The sequence below is a fragment of the Bombus bifarius genome, unplaced genomic scaffold (genome assembly GCF_011952205.1).
Source record: "Bombus bifarius isolate JDL3187 unplaced genomic scaffold, Bbif_JDL3187 scf7180000008214, whole genome shotgun sequence".
Taxonomy (NCBI): domain Eukaryota; kingdom Metazoa; phylum Arthropoda; class Insecta; order Hymenoptera; family Apidae; genus Bombus; species Bombus bifarius.
Window position 1 is genome coordinate 316,604 of NW_022884517.1, and position 21,042 is coordinate 337,645.

Sequence of the window (21,042 nt, forward strand, 5' to 3'; positions counted from 1 at the left end):
ACAATTTTCAATCCTTCGATACTTGTTTGCTATTTTCGTAAAACACTTCGTACTTTCTGAGACAGAAGAAAACTTGACGCAAAGTTCTACCATTGATTCAACACACAGTACTACCTTTCAAAGATGATCTTTCTTCATATTTTTCCTACACCTGTCGAGTAAAGAGAAAATATTTCATACGCCAATAATATAGAAACTTCGTATACTATATCGCAGTTACTACGATTACTTCTCATTTAACCATAGTACGGTATTTCTTACTCATCGAATTAACACGTTTTAGTGGCACGTATACCCTGTCAACGGGTGATTTATGGAAAAGTCAGGACGCAATGTCGACGTTTATATCGGCAGATATTTATCGGTCGTCCTTTCGTTTACACTGGTTTAATCGAACCGATCAGCGAGCTTGTTCATTAATCAATTTTGAGGGTTGCTGTACGCCCACTCGCCCACCCAACACGCTGAAGTCTTCATAAATCGTTGCACTATTAGCGAGCTCGCTATCCTGCCACCAGACTTACGTGATAGAAACACTTATACCGCCACGCTTCATCCTTGCACCATATGCTAACGTTGAAGCATTTATTAGCATTCGTTTTTTGCTTCGGCAGCTTTTCCATAGGTGGTCGATTGGTTAATAGAAGTACATCTGGAAAGGAAAAACGCTATCGTGTTCTATCACATACTTCAATTTTTCAGTGTATGTCTATTTCATATAACATAAATAATTTGTCTATTTCTTCTCTCTATTCATCTGCTTCCCAAACGATCGATGGCTGTGTATGCAATTTTTTATAATCGACAACATATTGAATAAAAAATCGTACGATTATAAGATCGTGCTTAGTTAGTTTTCAGCGCGTTTCGTTTTACGTCGTTTGTACAAATTCGAATAGTTCGAGTAGTTGAGAGTTAAGCAGTTTAAAAAGATTTTCGTTCCTATAAAACAAATTTTTGCCTTTCTATTCGAACCGACTCGTACGAGGGGATGCAAGTAAGAGGACAATCCGCGACAACGTGTATGCTTGGTATTCCGTACGTGTAGCGTTTTTTGTTTTCGCGATGTGAAAGCAATTTGGGAACAATGCATGTGCGATTCGTACCGGTACGGAATGCGTAACTGTTAATACGAGCCGATGACAGATTTTAAAAGCTACCAGCTCGAAAGCTGTTCCGAAATATCAACGCTCGTGTCCTCCCTGATCTCGTTATAACGTACAAAAATATTTCGTTTTTTCTTCACTTTATTATCTTCTCCACTTTTTCCAATTTTCTCTCATCTTTTCCTCTTCCTCTCGGATTCTTCTTTCTTTTAAATTCCAACTTTATCCCTACTTCTCAGCTGATATAATGATTTTCATATTCTGCCCTTAGTCTACATTTTCTTGTTTACTGTGTCAGGGGTCGTTCCCATTGTTCGACAAGAAGCTTTTTCCAGCCTTGTTCTTTTTTGTCTCTGCACTGTCTGTTTTTTTCCGAAAGTGTTTTCGACGATGTCGTGTCTCTTTTTTTTTATGTAGGCATGCAACCGAGCCTCTCTGCGTAGCCTGGACGCAACAACAACGGTCTCGTCGGTGAATGGTCCTCGTCGTGCTCTATCTCTCTGTTTTTGGACTTGCTTGTTCCCACGTGGTCCGACACGGACATCGTCCGATAGGTATCACTCTTGTCAACACTCTAGAAGCACGTTCGCGAATTCTGCGTTTTTATCGGTTTATTAGCCATTTGCAAAGTGCTCGCTCTGCGGATTGATCGGACATTTCTCTCTTTCGGACTACACCTTTTTGAATGTTAAATCGATATACGGGTAAAGGATCGACGTAACGAAAAGATAATTAAATTGTTTGAACAACGAGTTTTATCGAATAAAAAATTACCTCTTTTAAGCCACGATATTCACAAACTTAAGAATTCAAATCGTGAGCGCGAAAATATTCGAACTTGGACATTTTTCTGCCCGACGCGTACGTCGATCCATCGCCTGTTCTCCATGGGGACCACCCTACGTCTCGTAATACCCCCCACGAAAGGAACGAATCGGGATCCCATGACGCGTATTACTGTAATTTCGATTTTATTGCAGCCAATTTGCTCGATCGTCGGGGACCGAACGAAGAACTCTCGTTAATCATAGGAGCAAAATATGTTTGAAATATAAAACTGGTAGTTACGTGACAGGCTTCGTGCGACAAGAGAGTGTATTGACACGTAGAAGGCTAAAAATTTTAACTTTTGGCAGGGTATGTGCACTCGGTAAAAGGATTTCGTACGGACAAAAGAAGCGAAATGGGGGTAAGGGGGTAAAAAGACCGAGAGGAAGAGGGACAAAGAGACTAGGAAGAAGGAACAAGCGAGAAAGAGGGCGGTAACACATTCTTTTGAAAATGAATTGCTATTCAGAAGGATCGGGACGACGCAATTACATTTCGATTGTTTCATCGTTTGAATAGTCGCTGATCAATTGTATTGTGTCTTAATTGGCTGTAAAGTCTCGGGGACTAGGAAGTGGGATTGTCTGCCGCTTATGCCGTAGTTTTGTTTGTCCAAGTCTTTAGTCTGTTCTGCCGGAGATAATGCTTCTGCGAGCTGAGACGATACGATTGGATCGATCCAGAACTCAAACGTCGGCCTCGGGGAAACGATACGTGATATAAGCGAAATAACGTTGAATCAAATTGTCTTTGAAATAATAAGAGAAAAAGGGAAAGGAGCGGAGGTTAGTCCGTGCAATTAATGGGGTAGTTTCAGATGTTTCTCGAGAAGGTAATTCGATTCGATCCTCTTGGCTGGTTATTAACCGAAATTGCTGCTTTTTTTCATTCGCGGAAAGGTCCGATTTAAAGTTTTGGCGACTTGGAAATTTTACTGACAGGAAGCAGTCTCCGTCATTATCATTCGTTGAAGGCGAGCCGCGGTTAACTTGCAAAGTAAATTTTAACGAAGAGAAAAGAAGCCAAGATAAAAAAAGGATTGGCTAATCCGTTGAAACTTTCCTCATAAAAGTTCTTATTTAATTGCTTTTTCGCGGGTTTCTTTAACATGAGCGGATTGCAAGGGCTACGGTGACGCGCCCCCAACATGTCACGCGCAGAGTTTTTCAGTTAACGGAATGAAGGAAATCATTTGAGGGAGAAAATGAAAATAAGAGACCAGATGTGTCCCAGGCAAAACCTCTTCTCTGATTGTCACATCATTTTCTTCTTTTCGTTTCCATTCCCCCTCCCCTCCTGTAACGATACGCTCGACGTCTTACTGTATCTCCTACATTTGCTACAACGATTCGTTCTACAAATTTCAACATTTCATTTTAAACGCTGTCCTACGTCAACTTTTACAAATTATGTTTTTATTGAATTCTTCGAAGCATTTTATTGTTTTACGACATATTAAACGATCGATCTCCTATTGCTCGCCATCTAGAGTCGCCCCTTCTCGCGATCAGAAGAATGATCAACGTCACAGCTATTAAGCGCGAATAAATCGTGCAACGATGACATCGATAACCCAGTGTTGAAATTATTGCCGACGTGACAGCGGTTATCATTTCACAGCGTTGTAACTCTCTTAAAGATATTACTGGCATCCGCGTCCCCGTGAAACCGCAGAAGTTTCTCTTAATGACGAAAGTGGAGCGAACTCGTATCAGAAGTCGATAGGAAGGGGTTGCACAAGGAATGGTAAAGGGTGACGGCTAATCGTTTCGTAGGGGAAAATTCCTTTTGCGCGATAATCACGTGGTTGCAGCTATACCAACGAAATCATGCGATCAAACGTTGAATCAACGCGGAATCGAAGATGTCAGAATCCGCAGAAACCTATGGACGAAGAACGGAGGTTACCAATGCCAATGAAAGAAAATACTTTGCCCGAGATTGAGAGGCTGGTTTACCTTTCTTTCGCTCGGAGGCTATCTGCGGACAAGCCTAAAACGGGTTGCCCGTCAGACTTACGAACCTTCAAACTTACATCAACGAAATGAAAGAGCCGTGCTCCACCCTCTAACCTACCCTTTTTGCATCCGTTCTTCTTCAGTTGCTTCCACTCTTCGATCCCTACGTCTCTGTTTCTGCCAAACGCCGACGCCGATCCGACTTTACCTCCCTTTACTGTCAAAATTGTAGACATTCCTGGATTTGTGTCTGGAGTATTAATTCTAATGTTAAGGGAGTGTTACGCCATGCGGCTTGCCATAGATCATATTCTTAACTGTCGGTCGCGGCACTATAATGTCGCGGACGGATCGTCGCGGCTGCCCGGCAAATAAACATTGTAGTGGCAAGCGCATGGTTCATTAAGCAGAGCGACCTCCAGAAACGTCGATTCGTGGCCGTTATTTTATCTGGCGTAAACGAATGTGGCGTGATCCGAACGTAGTGGGGGTCGCCTTCCAGAAAAAACCAACAAATCGAAGGGCGGGCAGAACGTTTCGAGAAGCCAAACAGTCAATACATATCTTATATCGCGCATTACGTAGTTACATTTCTTTTGTTGTTCCATTTATATCTTTCTAGTTAATAAGTTGTTGAAATAAACGTCAATTTATTAGTGTTAATACAGTGCTATATTCATTAAACCACCTCTGTTATCCTAAACGAAACAGGGGAACGACTATTTCGCGGCGTCGATTAACATGATCGTAGCGAGAATTTACAACTCTCGTTGACGTGCTATCTCGCGATCACGTCTCTCCGCGAACGGTCGTAACAGGGAGTTTTTCGCGTATTTCGTCAACGCAATGTTTTCGCATGGCAGTGTGTCCTGCCGATCCTATTAAATTATCTTCAGATGGATCTATGTACACTATTACCATGCGACCATCCATGCGTGCCATTAATTTTAGCCTGGTTTAGAAAAGTTTGCGCCGTGTGATATCGCGATGAAGGATGATGCAAGTGCGTTCAAAATGATGAAGTTGATATTTTGAGAAGTGATTTAAAAATATTTTTATTATACTTATTTAGTCGGGAAGCTAAGTGACGTTAAGTGAGTTAAAAATATTCCAAACATATGAATCCTTGCTACGGCTGTTTTCTAAACGTCAATGATATGGAGACAATTTTTCTACAATGATTGATAAATCATAGAAACTATCGACGATAGAAGTAAAGTAAAATAAGGAAGATCTTTGTACACTAATACGCGATATAAATCAATCCGTTACAAATTTTCGTTCGAGCGTTTTGCATATTCGTATAAATAAATTTACAGAGATCTTCGAGGCATATATTTATAACTGGTTTGGCAAATATTGGTTTCTATCCAGTAAAAGGATAAACTTCAGCTGGTCGTGCTTTTTCAAATATTTGAAAGGTTGCGCATATTTCCCGCCTACCGATTCCGGTTAATTTCTGCGCTATATTTTCGTTGCTCCAACGCGGACATACGTTGATAAAATATTATTTTGTTGCTACGTGCGTTCACATTTTACCGCATATTCGTGCTGTACACGTCGTTCACGTACTGCGATGGAAAAACCGAATATGCTTCAGTTCCACGCGGAAACTTCGACATCGAGTTTCAATATTTGGCAAAGTTTTTCGAAATATTCGTTCTACTCGTTGGTACTTTTCTAACAGGAACGAAATATTTTGTCTGCGCCGAACCAACAAGACGCTTTGATGGCTTTCTGCGCGAACTAGACGTAAAAGTTTAAGCAAAAGCATTGAAATCTTTTGACACATAATTAACAGCTTCGTACCGTCTATATCTGCTTGCGAAAATATAAATTTTTGTTTATATACTACCTTTCTCATAGTTGTTAGTTTTGACTTTACGTTTTACATGATCCCATAAGTCATTGACACTTTAAGTTTATGGTTATGTAAGTATCTAATTAGCATTACCATAGAAATTATACGGTGCTCGAGTATAGATAAAATCTTCTTTGACAAGAAAATCCAACTGAACTGTTTTATTGAATTTGCTATGTCTGAAGATACTCGATTCTTTTTGGTCCACGTTTCTCTCGATCGTTCGTAAACAGAATCATAACTCCCGCCATATCTACCGATAAGCCAATCTAAATTAACTAATGGTTATCGTGCGCATCTAGTCTTCTGAGAGCACCATCTTCCATTCCGAATTGCATCGCATTGAAGTAAACTTCAATTTTATTTTCGCAGGTCAAACTGTCGTATTTAAATTCGAAAACGTAATGTCCAAATTTTTTATGAGATACTCTTGCAAGTAAGTCGTAGAATAATTAGATCAGAACATTCGAGAATAATTCTTTCTTGTACAAACCCATAACACAATCGAATATGTATAACGTTTTTGTAAAAGGGGGAAAGGATATCTAAACGGTGGGGCCTGTAAATTTTCACAGCAAAATATATAAACGATGTAAAATCACAGTTTAAAAGTATCCATGACAGAAGTTTGCGGTAGTTCCACGCTCTATTTCACGCGAGAAAACTCGCCGACGATTTTTCACGAAAATGAAACGTCATACGAAATAAGCGTACAGTAGGTACATCCGCAACTTGCTTTTGATAAAGGATGAGTACTATTACTCTAATGGTGCCACAGTCACATTCTAGGCGATTCCGCATCAACCGTAAATATTTATCTTCGCTTTTCTCTTGCGTTTTCTCGTATTTCTTTTAGTTGCGAACAGATCATAATATCGTGGTATGTATTGTATCTTTCTCGATTTAGACAATGCTTACACTTTCGAATATTTGGTAAAAACCGAAATTTTTCTTTCGGTGCATCGAACATTGTCAGGTATTGTTAAACTATTTTATCAATTTTGTTAATTTAATAAGAGAACGTTCCATTATTTGTATGAAATTTGTATGTACGAATCCATGGTTAGTACTGTATTCAACGGAAACGTAAGTAACAACAGTCGCCTGCCAGTAACGCTGTAGGATACGAGGTATCGTGTCATTTCCTGTGAAAATTCCCGGAGTTCGCTCGAAGAAAATATCGTCTCGCCACTTATCAAAATAGTCAGTAAACATTCACGTTTTGACTGTTCGGAGACGTTCTTTCTTTGGTTGTAGTCTCTCGGCTGGTCTGTTGTAAATAGGATGGTCTGTCAGTGTACGGCCGCAGCCGCTCTCCAGACGAGCCAAACAGGGAAAAGCACATTTTCCGCAGAAGGTTGAAATTAGCCGCGTTCTTGGCGGTTTCCTTTTCCACCGGCTGTGTGCGGTGGCACGTTGCTCGCATGTTGAATCGGCGCGGTGTGTGCGCGTGTGAAACGTACCGCGAAAGTCGGGGTGGTTGGAAAAAGGGCGTAAGAAAGAGAAAGAGAAAGAGAGAGAGAGAGAGAGAAAGAAAAAGCAAGAGACACGGAGGCACGGGCGACGCTTTGGTCGAAACGGGTTGGGACTAAGAAAAGTCGAAAATCTTAATTCGGGGGCGGTACCGACTCCGTGATGCGATGGGCGGTGACTTCTAAGCGGCGATTGGCTTGCTTCGGTAAAGGGTGAGAGATCTCCTACGGGGGTGGAGGAGATATGCGCCGTGATGCCAGGACGTCGGCGTGTGCACGTCTGTCCGAACCGGCGGTCCCCTCTGTACTCGAGGACGCCAGTCGACGCCGGGCGTCCCGAGCGTACAGTCGGGGAACTGTCGTTGTCCTTTGACGATCGCGGGAACGTGCTTCGATCGTTCTTACATCCTGGTTGATCGAGGATCGCCTCGGTCGATTGACCGCCGTCGCGTTCATTCTACTGGACGGAATCGTTGGTGAACATTGTAACTTTTACATTTTAGTTGTATCTGATTTCGGATGTAAAACTTGGCAGTGGTGAAGACGGAGGGTTCGATCGGAGCAAAGTTAATCGATGGCGCGCGTGTTTTTTCGTTTCGCTATCGCGTGTGACTGCTCTTAGGATGCGCTGGAGGGACGTGATTTTTTATAAAAGCTTGACCTAATCAAGAGGCGCGAGTCGACCGGAACTGTGGTTCCACCCTGGAACATCGCGAGTTCTCAGCCTGTGATCCGTTTCGATGGAAGGTCGTTTGGAAGGGTCTTCTGGAGAACATTTCCGGTGGATGCTGATCGACGCTCTGACCGATAAATCGCTTTCAGATCCGAACGGGCGTACGTGCGCGGACAAACATCGGTGTGGACCATTTCGCGAGTGGGAGGACGACCTTGAAAGTTCGTACGGGCTGTCGGAGGAAACAAGGGACTCTGTTGGTGTGTCTGTTCGTTGCGGATGCGTATCTTACGCGGATCGTGCTTGTGCTACCGGGTTCGTCAAGTTGCAGCCAAAAATACTGGTGCTTGTTAAGGGAAGCAAAGGAACGTCTTTCAATATCGTACCCAGGATGGCGACTATCTTCGTCGTCTTGTGCCTGCTCTTGCTAGACACTCGACCAACGGTTGCAGCTAACAATGGTAAGCGAATTTTTCATTTCTTTCGTCTTTTCTTTTTCTCAATATGTATCCAATGTTTTATTCTTGTTCTGTGATACTCGAATATTATGATACTCTAATACTAAATATTAACATATCTCTTCATAATTTCTGACTTTTCCTGAAACATGCATACAATACATTTTTCTGTATTTACCTTTAGTTTACTTTTTTATTTTCTAAGAAAAAATTGTATTCTGCCTTGCCTACCGCGGGCGGTCAATTTGACCGGCCGATAAAATATTTTAATTACTCTTATAATAAATGCAATCAGTACAAAAAAAGGCTATCTCAAGGTCAGATAACAAACAAAATTAATAATAACAAATAATAACTGTTACGCCCGTAGCTTTGTCATAAATAATAATCCATCCCTCGATCAAGATGGCCACCAGCTGTCAAGACGTATCAATTCAGGCCCATAATAATCCTAACTGCTAGAAAATTTAGCATTTTTTACAGTCCATTGTTACAAGCATCCTGAAAGTCTAGAAGTTTCTTAGCGATATCGCTCATTGCGATAAAACATTGAAATGCGGGTTTTTTCCAACTCCACACTCGAGTAACCATTGGCGGAGAAGTCAATATTTTCTTATAAATATCGTAGTCACAGACCATATTCTTACTTGCTATCGACCTTTCGATCAGAATGCATCTCAGTTTGTTAGTCAATCAATCGATATTTAACTTTGTTATCTCTAAAACTCAGACAGAAAGCATCTCAGAGCATTTTGTGTAAAGTTGTAAAAGGAAAAGCAAAGCATATCAAATTTGACAATAATTTTGCATTCCGTACTAGTGTTATTCTGTGATAAATATTTACCCTAAAAATGTCAAGACTTTACAAAAAAAAATTACAAAAAAAATAACGGACATAGAAGAAGACCGTTCAGTGTGCGATGAACAAGAAACTTCAGCGACAGAAAACGGCATGGAAACACATGAAAAGCTATTTATAACCGAATCAGAGTTGAATATTATTTATAAATAAGCGTTCGTGTCCAGGGCAAAAGGAAAAGAAATTATCATTGACACCAAAGAGTGAGGCTGATGTAGAGAACCAACGTATCGAAACTGGGCCCGATGGGACAGTTTGGAAAGAAATAGATGCAAGTCCCAAACCTGGCAGGACATCAGTTTATAATATTTTTAGGGATATGCTAAACTGAATATAATGAAAGGACAAGTAAAGACGGCATTTTATCTTATCATTGATCATCGTATAAAATGTACGGAAGAAGAAGTATTTAGATTATTGGCGACTAAGAGGGAATTAGATGCAAGAGAACTAGATGCATTTATTGCTCTGTTATATGTCCGCGGTGCATATCAGGCAAAGAATGTAGATGTTTCATATTTGTGGAATAAAATTTGGAGACCTGCATTTTTTTCAAAAACAATGAGCAGGAATGACTTTGCTGAAATTATGAGGTTTATACGATTTGATAAGAAGAACGAAAGAATCCAACGTTTACGAGCCAATAAATTTGCAATGGTATCTATAGTATGGGGCTGATTTATAGAGAATTCACAAAATTGTTATAAACCTGGTGTATACATTACATTTATATAAAGAATCGCGGGAAAAAACCATGCAATAAAACTATCAACAAGTTCAGATTCATTACTATAAAAAACTTGTCAAGTAAAAAATTGTAAAGGTTACAAAATTACGAAAATGTGTTTAACATGCGGGAAATATGTATGCAACAAATGTACATTTGATAATAAGATAATTTGTAAAAAATGTAGCGAAGTTGAATAAGATATATCTCTATATAACTAAAAGTGTAATTTCATTCAAGTCTATAATTGAAATTAAACAAAAGTAAATTTTGACGAAATTTTATGACAGTTTATCATTTTATATACATTTAGTTATAAATTAACCATTATCTAAGTTAAATCATAAAAACTATTACTTCTTTAATCATCGGTCATTTTGACCGTACACGGTAGGAATTAGGTATACACGAAGTGTCGGTAGGTTTAGTGCTAAATATGGTTAAATTTGTGTAGAAGTTTGAAAGCGGTGAATTTCACCGACACTGGTAAGTTTAGTGTTAAACGCTTTATCAAATTTTGTTCACACAGTCATAATTTATAATTCACGATTGGTACCTCGAATTTATAAAAGCACGATACATAGTATCTAACTGTCGATGACATCAATTTTATTTCATATATTTCCATTGATTTCACATGACTGAATAAAGTCGTACTTGAAAATCGTAATGCAATCGCTTTCGTAAGTCAGGCTAGATTGTATTATCGTTTATTTCGACTAGTGACGAGAAAATTAGCTGTTACTATTGCTTTTACAGATCGGTGATTGATCAGTGTTGATCTATATCGTAAACTTCATCAGAATCGATGTATGAACGGTCCACTATATATTCTGTCCCCCTTATTCTCTTCGTAGCGCTATCCGTGCCTGTTCGAGCGGCGATTTAAACGCATATGGTCCGATCAACGCGTAATCTCGGATTTCATTTTGGCTACGTTAAATCAGGAAACCGACAACAGCTAAAGTGTTCTAGGAAATTTAGCATGTCCAAATAACGCGCGTCAAAGCCGTTTTATCGACGAGAAATAAATGTCGCGATATCGCGCCAAATCGATAGCGATAGAAACAAAGTAGCCGATTCAGTTAATCAACTGTTTCTTTTTTCCGTAAAAATTGAACTGGAATTCGGCGAACGCGTGAGTGAAAATTATTTAAACCGTGATTGTTTGATAAAGCTATATAGTTGCGAAAGAAAAACGGCTGTTAAATTTATTTACTTCGAATAATTCTTTCAGAATTGTTTAGGATAATAGAATATAAAATGCAATAAAAGAAATTTGCAGAAATTTATGAATTACGAGTATCACATGGGAATATGATAAGTCTATTTTTGTTGATTTTTTTATTCTTATACCGTTCGATGGTTGAAAGTGCACCGTTTAATTGCTGAATATTGAACGTTTGAATCTTAAAATTATTGATGTGTAAAAAACAGGAAATACGACTTATTGTGCTCTTCTCCCTCATATCTTTATTAATTACCTTTGAGATTTTCATATCGCTATTTTAAAATACAATAAGTTGGCTCTCCATGACAAAAAGAGAAGAAAAAATTTGTAGTGCAATGGCATACAAACACCTCGTAAACAATAAAAAAGCTATCGCAAAAGCGGCTTTGAAAAATTACAATCCAAAATCGTTTACACCATACAGATTCGGATTTTCACGAAAAAAAGAGAGAATCCTTCTGCCTGTTAGGATCCATCCACGCGAGAATAAACTCATCGAGTGAATTCATGCGCGACTGCGACGTAAATCATTCATTCGAAGTTTTACGTATCTGTATCACGTATGATTTTTAGCGGGAGAACATCATGATGAATGACGCTATAAAAGTACACAGTCACGTATTAATGTCACTGTTCTTCACGCGACCAAATATGTACTTCCACTCGTAAATATGCAATCAAACGTTAAGCACGGGAGAGTACAGCGCGAAAAAACGTGTGGAGCTAAGCTTAAATATTTGAACGACTCTTAATGACACGTGGAACACGTCCCACATGTTCGTAGAATTATTCAGACGCGCGAAATAGCACGCGTAAGATAGATTTACTCGCTGTTTTCGCTCGAGCTTGTTGAGATTAGTTTTCTTTTCGACGATCTTTAAAATTTTACGTCTTACGCGTGTAACGAAACTTCCCTTTCTAAGTTTTCGCAGGATATAGAAGTACAAGATCCCTGGAATATTGGTCTTTCGTCCTGAATCGTTTGTCTGCCGTGTAAACATTCAAAGAGTTACACAGGTGATAATTCGATCCAACCACTTACGCACGTTAAATACATTTTGCGAACCGCGAAACAATCTCGACTGGAGTCCTTTGTCCTTGGACGTGTCGAGCAAAGCTCCTTTGTGCTCTCCGTCGCGTAGATAGTTCTCTTATGTTAGTGACGGTCATGGTCGTCTGTGAACGACACCTTTTCTCATAGCCGTCGTTTATGGCGAGTCTCGACGTCGCAAGAAGCTCGTTTCGGTTCTAATACGAGGCCGGTGAAATTACACTTCAATGGCGAAATTGCGGCCGGGAATGAGCTACTAGGTCTTGCGCATTACTATGCATAATTCATAAGCGAGGCGTCGCGTCACAGCGGAACCACGATCGATAAATATTTTTTGAAAGCGGAACGACGTAAAAGTGTATGCAAATGAATTGGCCCTAATGTAGCTGTAGTACTAGATACTTATACGCCGTCCTAAGCACACCTCGGACACTTTCTTTGGGTAAGGTGGGCGCGCGTGCGCCATCTCTCTTCATCCTGTAGGTTCGTGGGCGGCTTTTATTGTCTTGCACGCGCGACGTACTTACGTTCAACTCCCGACAATTAACATTTTTTGCGGTCATAGGAACGCGAACTAGCGCACGAATAAATTTCGTGGTAATATAGCGGGCGTCAGCGACACGATGCGGTGGTTCGTCATTTAAATCCACCTTCTGTTTTCCTCCCTTGCTATCTTTTCCCTCGCTCCCTTACTCTCTTATTCCTGTTTCGCTTTTCGTCCTTCGCCCGTTTTGCTTTATCGTTTGTTTTCTCGTTTGTTTTCCATTTTATTTCTCGTGTGCTTTGCTTCTCGATTCGCTTTCTCGTTGCGTTTCCGTATTCGTGGAACGATGATTTATTAACCGCCAGCAAAGAGAAACGCGGAAGCTGGCGTAGCAATTTTCGTGTTTGCTTGTCGTACATGCGTTATTCATACGTTATCGAGTAATAGGCGATACATTGTTTTCGCGACTATTTCATTGACGTGTGCTTCGCCGAGTCGAATTTGGCCTGCAATATTTGTATAGATTGACACGAATTAGCGGAAGTAACATCGTTTTCCTTCTGCGTTTTCCACTTGCGTTAACCTATGGATCAAAATGATCGATCTCGTCCGATGATCTTTCGTTCCACGCGCTTACTCCTTCGTAGGTACTTGCAAATTTGATTCTGCTGGAATTATTCTAATCGAAAATGAATATCTCGGGAGATCTCGTAAATATCTCGTAACTTTATTTTTATTCGTGAATGTATATCAAAGCTCATTCTTCAATATCATGATTGTTCGGCGGTCGCGAATTGAAAGAACTTTAGCGAAATAATGCGCATATATCGGACGTATTTCATATCGTCAACAGCATCTTTGGCGTCTTCCAAATGCAATCGTTTTTATGGCTGTTTCACCGACTATATTGTCGGTTTTTGAAGTCGAAACGTAGAGATGCCATTATCATCCCTGCTGACCGCCGATCGAATGCGGATTTTATGCGGTGATTATTCAATTCCCGTGCTACTATTCTCTTGTATGCTCAATTTCACTGGGACAGAGCGAGAGAATCGAGCAACTGGAATACGAGAAAATAGATAGTTTCGAGAACAGATACATAATATGGAAAACCTCTCATTGTCTTGGTATCAGATCTCACGATGGTCGACGAGTAAAATCGTTTCCAGGATCGGTTCGGCCGCTTTGTTAGCGTACATTTAATACGTTTAAGTAGGTAGACTCGGTCTATACGAGTTCTCCCTATTCGTTGCACGGCATTATCTAATTTCGATGAATTATTGAAGGAGTTTGATAACAAACGTCGGCTCGCGGGTTGGACCATGAGCATACATCTCTACTTTGGAATCTATTCTTAAGTTTGCTTATCTCGCTCACTCTCTTTTCATCCTTATTCGTTAAGTCCTCGTTCACGTTCCGTTCCTTTTTGTATCTTGTGCCTATAACAGTTTCTTCGAGTAGCTATCGTTTCCCACCCTCCAACGAATCTCTCCATGGAATTATCTCATCGCCCGAGGGTTGCCATCTGTTTCGCTGGGGGAGCACACCCCTAATTAGGTACAGCGACAGTTGTAAGCGCGTTAAATCTAATATCAATATCTAATGTGGCTCGTCGACGCATGCGCTCTACGTGGCAAAAATACTAACGATTTCTATACATATGGAACACTTATTTGTCTTTCACGACACGAGCCGTGGGTTGGTTTAAGTTATGGATAATCGCGGACATCGCATGGCCAAAGGGAAAATATTTCGATGTTACGCCGGATTTACGACGAATGGAAGTCGTACTCAGGGGTTAGGAACGTTTAGAGACGAAGGGCTATCCGATGAGCTGACTGTTATGATTTTCTTTCTGGTTTGTTTCGCGTAGGGTTCCTTCGTAGCTGCTCTCAGCGTTTATGTAATACGATTTAGGTTTCGGAAATACGAACACGAGCATAAAGATAGTTTCCATTCAATGTGAAACACCTTAGACGAAAGAATTATTATTTTCTTTCTGCTTCTCTTAGTTTGAATTTAGAAAGAATTTTGTTCTTGCGTTTCTACGTTAACTTAAATTAAACTATACTGACTATACTGTAAAATATTACGTTATCTAACTTTTCAAGGAGAAAATTGCTTATAAAATTGCGAGAAGTTCGCGGAACGTTTATTGTGGTATTTGAGACGCAATATTCGAATTCGATCGCAACATTCTCATTACGTTTACGTTTCCATAAGTTGGATTAATCTAATAATGCCGTTCTTTGTCGAGAAACGATCGGAAAGAGAAACGTAACGACGACTGGGATTTTTCGCTTGGCCTCTAAATATTGTAAAATGCTAAAAATACAGAGATGCGGGCCAGCTGTGGTACGGATTATCGTACTTTTCTCTTCGCGCACGTACACGTTCTTGAATATTCATCTGCTCTCATCCGATTATCGTGAAATATCTCTGTTTCGGCTCGCTTTTACCTTATGTTAGAAGATAAACGGTCAGATAAAAGAGGGTGAAAACTCATGACTGAATAACGTAATTCTTTTTTTCGAAAAAAGAATTTTTTCGAATTACAAACCGAAGACAAGATGATCAAAGAGTGCGTCTAACTGATTATACGTGGATTGTCTTTTTCTATTGTTGAGCGAGCAATTGGTAGGTAAACAAAAGCCACGCAACTTTGTTCAGGTATAATGGGAATTCTTTAACTTGGGATTTGATATCGTACTTACTCTAAATATAACGAACAGGTTTGTTTAGGCTGTTTACACGTTAAAGCTGAACTTTTTGTTGGAAAACTTTAACAGCGTCGCAGGTTTGAACGGGATTTACTTTGGTTCTTCGAGGGCTAATCCCTCGTCATGAAATTACTTTTTTTTATTGTATAATCGGATATCGTTTACTGTATATATATATAATACATTTGTACGATTAATAATTCTGCTCTAGCAATTAATTTCTACAATTATTGAATTTCTATAAATATTATTGGTCATGATGCTCGCTTTTTATTTTAGAACTTTGTGCATATACACTAGTTTAGCAGTTTGGTAATTGTGAGCTAAAGTTATATTGTATTGTATACGCTTTGGAGAAACGTAGTCTGTATTCATGGGTTTAATACTCGGCATGTGTTAGGTCATGTCAGAAATTTGTCAAGTCAATCTAACTCTCGAGTTCTCTCGTAATTTATGTTGCCATGATAATTTTGTTATTTCTATAACATCAAACTAATAGAAGTTATTAAGATAACAACTATTCAGTGTGTGTCAATCATGATTTGCAATATATCAATTCTCAAAGGGACAATTGTTCCATGTAGTGTTGTTCCATACAATCGGTGTACCAGTTATTCGATTTGAGCAACGCATTCTACAATTGTTCTAGTTATTTTCGTCGCGGATTATACGCACTTCTTCGGACAATAACGCGTTCGCACAATTTATCGGTATTAATATTACAAAAACTGCAGTTTCGCGAAGCGTCCCTACCCTCGATCAAAAGGTAGGAACACAGACGCAGTCGATCAAATGAGATAAACATTGGGATCTTCAACGACGGCCCTGCGTTATTGGCATGAAGTGTACAACAGCCGTCTCGCGTGTCCGTACATGCGTTTACAGCGAACGCAATCCCTCTTATTGGGGGTGGAACGACCGAGTCGGGAGGAGGGAGGTTTGCAGACGGTAGAGGGTATATACGCTAGTGGGATTCTCGTAGTGAGGACCCTTCGGGGATTCTCGCTTCATGCATTTTATATTTCGTCGGACTTTGATTCCTAGACGGACCATGTGGCCCATGGGAGTAATCCTTAATCTTTGATCGGAAATTATCTTTGATCATGGTTCAGTCATCGGACGTTCTTTCACCTTTTCTTCTTATTCCGCGTCTCTGTTCTCCCTTGGGTCTGGAATGAGTGCCCATTCCACCCGCCGCTTGTATTCCAGGACGGGGAAACGTCGGTGAACGAGAACCGGGAACGGGGACACGCAGACAATGGGGAAGGAAGCCGTTGGTTGGTGGAACCTCTTAATCTCGTATCTTATAAAGTCCCGGAGTGGATACGCGTGGACTTCGTAATGCAGACAATTTTCGGAGGAGCGAGGAGGCGATACTTTCCCAGAGCGAGGCGTGTCGTTTCCGGACCGGATTTACGGAGTTTATATCGTGCCGCGCCGCGTGCAACCCGGTTAGGATACGTGATGGACCCTGATACGTTGCGGCTGCTCTTTGATAGAAACCGGGCACCAATATCGCCAACTTTATTACTCGTTTAGGCTTAGTAACTTTAGAGCGGTCGTTTTATCCTCGTCGTGTTTATTGCGTTCTTTCTCTCGTTGCTCTCCTATTTCCTTCTCGTCAAAATTTAAACTTATATCTTATAATCATCCTCTTCCTTTTCCACTACCCACAAAAATAATCCATAAAATAGTTTTCACGCATCGTACAATACTGACAATTTATACCACTTCGTGAATTTCAAAGTAGAACGCGTCGACGCCTCGAAATCGATAAAATTTCATATTTTCGTTTACCAAGGATCTCATTCTCCTCGTAAACCCTGTTATCCAGTTCTACACTTAAAACTCCGAAATACTTTAGCCAAGTAAACGCATCGATCGAGTACAGAGCTAAAAGTCAGAGGAAGAATCAAACGGCAATGCTTGTAAATCGTGGAAAGTGCGCGTATCCTAAGACCCGTTCGTCTTCGAGTGGCGAAATGATTTTCCATTACCATTCGACGGGACTCGAACGGAGGAAACTCGACGGCAGCCCATATCTGTTTCCCATTCGAGTTTCTCGATTCCGTAGCCGTAAACATCAGCGGATCTCGCTGTGGAAGCACGACCACCTCTCCGCATTTCGGCGAGCGTTGTTGAATCGGATTCAAAATAACGGCACACTCGAAATAACGTCGTTTTCGCCGCTATCGCCCAAGTCGATCCACTTTCCTCCCTTTCTCTCTCGTTATCTTCCGCTTCTCGTCCCTGGTTCCGTGAATCTTGAATACGTTGTTTGCAGCGACTGTCGTCGACCAGTCTCGGTGTCTTTAATCTGTTTGCGAAATACTTGCATCCATGGCGTGACAAAGCTACATGATCGAGAAAAAGAAAGAAAGAGAAGAATTGCAGAAGGGTGAAGGAGAAGAAGTGTGTGTAGCTCTCGAGAAGAAATCCTCGCGCGGACGATCTCAACTCGGCTTACCAAGTTGGCGAAATACTTGGGGGCTTCCTCATCCTCTCGTTTCCTCTTTCCCGTTCGCTTACTTCTGCCTACAGTCTTCCACCCTTGCGCCTCTGTTGACCAGCAGTCTCTCCTTCGTTTTATCCGTTTTCCTTCCTATCGTTTTAGTCTTTCTTCTTGTGTGTGTGTTTTTTTTTTTTTTTTTTTTTGCTTGTCGTTGCTTTGCCCGCCACACTCCGATTGCGTACGTGCGGCTAGAAAGCTTCCAGTTTCTCCTTCTTTGGGGATACCCCCGACTCAACTGACTGCCGGGTACCTTAGAATCTTTGAAGTTCTTTTAGTCTCCAGTTGCTGTCTCTACGTCCTTCTTTGTTTTTCTTCCGGAGGCTTTTCAGTTTGGGCTGGATTCGTTTCTTTGTTTCACTTTGACGTTACGCGTTCTTGTTTGACTTGGAACTAACCGTGTGTATTTGCGAGAAACTTGATCCGAACGTACCTTACCTGCTTTCGTAGATAACTTCGAATCGTTCGATTAGCTTTTATCGTGACAGACGGACGAAAATAATAGCTGATTTAGCATTCCGTTCGAAGATTTAGAATAACGATAAAAGTTTCTGCGCGCGATTATTTATGCTTTATTTATAGAGGTATTTCATAATTTTACAAAGATTTATGGAATAATATTCTCCTTAAAATTACGTTCTGCTTGAAATAAAAATTTATTTCTGATTATTATCCGTCGTCAAAGTAAAATTTCAATAATAACAGTCGGCAAATAATTAAACACTGCCATCGTGGTCCAAGAACACTGTAAAAGATTGTATCACGAAATTGCGACGATATAAAACACCATGACGGCAGCATTACAGTTTCTTCGTCCACAAAGTACATCCAATTTAAAATAAATTTCCAGAAACCTCAGTGCAGTCTGTTAACAAAACTGCTGAATATTTTCACAGAGGTAATCACTCGTAAAATTATAATTCCTCCAGTCTCCGCATCCAACTTCCTCCCTTTCTTCCTTTGTATTTTCTTATGTTCGTTTCTCTATTATTCATTCTATACTATGTTTACTCTGTATACTTTCGACTGTTTACGTCATCCGAAAACTGCGTGTTAACAACAAACGACGTTTATTGTTAGCAATTCCAATTAAGTGGTTTATTCGCAATAAAAAAAAATTCGAATTAAAAAGTAGGCATGCTATTATAAATTATCAGTCTCTCTCGATTCTCCTCTTACTTTTTTTTTAAGAGCTTTAACGATCTATGCTTAGTCGACACTCTATTTCATTTAAAAATCTCTGGTTCTAATCCCTCTCCTCGCAAGACAAAGTCTGGTCCCGTTAGTTCGCCACAAGATGAGTCGAATTGAGCAAAAGGTCTGTGGGGAATCTTCGAACCTAGTCTCCGAGTGGTGCAGCAATTTATTGGCTCCGTGAAAGGACGCAAGTGTTCTCCGGTCGTCATTCACCTTCTTGAAGAGTTATGTTCAAACGAGAGAGAAAACTTGTGTCCCCGGGTGCTCGAATATTATTTACAGTTCCATCCGGACCCGGCCGATGTTTGCAGTTCGAGTCCTTTGAATCGTACCCATGTATTTAATGTCGTTACATTGAAATTTCATGAAGTCTCTTTGAGGGTTCCGATTACATGGCTCTATACAGGCTGACCAATTAAAATATGTAGATGCCGCGCAAACACGAACCGCCCGCCTATCGAGTTCGTTTTATGAATCGATGAGCTTCGAGGGTGTTGCCGAAAGCGTAAACATTAAACACGTTATTTGTTTCTCGCCCAAAATTTTGTTATTTTACAGCAAGCTTTTAATATTTTAAAGATCGAGTTGGTGTTTAAAGAGAAATTAAGGGAAACACGTCGCGTATCTTTGCCCCTAATTAAAATCCGAGAAATACGAGCAAAATTCGACTGATTCTAATTTTGAAATTTATCAAAGGAGAAAGTCGCATCATCTATAGCGATCGAGGAACGATATTTTTTCATCTAAAAATACCTATCAGTAAAAGCGGGGATTAATTTTTTTGACCAATTGGAAACCATCAGCGGTACGTTTTTAATTAATGAAAAGCTACTACGTAGCGGGAATTAAATTACGAGGGATCATGATGAAACAAAAAGTAGCGGTAGCAGTAACGACGGCGCGACGGAGGTAAAGTATAACGGTTGACAAACATTAGGACGGCGAAATGAAATTTATCGGGACAAAGGGCAACCGGTTAAAGCAATTACAAGAACGGGGCGTGACGTTTATAATTCGCGTCTCGAAAGCCGCTTACAAGAAAACCATTGATGCCCGTGGATTTATTAATTACACGCCATCTCCAGTCCGCCTCTTTTGTCTCGAATCCCGCCGCCGTTTTCGTCGTCGTCGTCGTCGTCGTTGTCGTTCCTCTGTGGAGACGCCGAGTCAGTCGACACAATTTAACGTTTCTTCCAATCCGTGAAAGTCGAAGTACAGATCGCGAGATATTATACCGGCCTGAGGATATAATTCTTATTACGTCGTAACAGTTGGGACGGGGTTTTCGGGCAAAGGTAGTGGGAAAACTGGCGGCGTTGATGATGGAAAACAGAAGGAGAAAGACCATGGAACGAGACTTTCCTTTGAAGGTTGCCGCCTCGGTGCAATAGCCGTTTCTAAGAGGGCAAAAAAGTATATTAATTGGCGTTGCGTTGCGGTGTTATTAAATTCTCATGGAAATACGAGTACGGCACAAGGCAGGATTATAAAGTTCGCTATTGCGTTATAAAATTTAAATAATTTCGAGTTCCCAAGCACGGTGTACGAACCATTGAACATACCGCCTCTTCTCGTTCCACGCATTTTTCACGATAGAAAGAGTCGATCGGACGATCGAAAACAGACCAGCGAAAGATTGAACGAAGGAGAAAAAGCGGGGAAAAGCTTGGGATTAAGGCAAGTTACACCAAGTAGCCGCGGAATACCGTAGAGACAGATACAAGCTTTAAAGGTACATGGCTGCAATCAGATATTCAAATCGTGTTTACTAAATCAGACTTCTCGTCGGGCTTCCTCCAACTTCTGTATTTTTTCTTTCTTTCTGCTCTACTCTTTTTCTTTTACTCTCCCTTATCTTTTGCTTCCGTTCCCCCGGTTCCCTTCTTCCATTGCCTCTTCTCTTTTTTC

At 40.5% G+C, this 21,042-nt stretch overlaps 1 protein-coding gene across 3 annotated transcripts in view; it reads left to right on the plus strand.

The window, feature by feature from the left end:
- The first annotated feature begins 7,515 nt into the window (after window positions 1–7,515).
- Window positions 7,516–21,042, plus strand: part of LOC117211017 (lachesin-like) — a 263,425-nt gene continuing 249,898 nt past the window's right edge. Inside the window, exons 1-2 of one of the 3 annotated variants that reach the window (XM_033454570.1) lie at window positions 7,517–7,972; window positions 8,048–8,359. In XM_033454570.1, coding sequence (XP_033310461.1) covers window positions 7,966–7,972; window positions 8,048–8,359 — 319 coding nt within the window. In that variant the 5' untranslated portion in view covers window positions 7,517–7,965. Of the gene's footprint in view, window positions 8,360–21,042 lie in introns of all 3 variants that reach the window. The other 2 variants (XM_033454571.1, XM_033454569.1) reach the window with 2 other exon arrangements.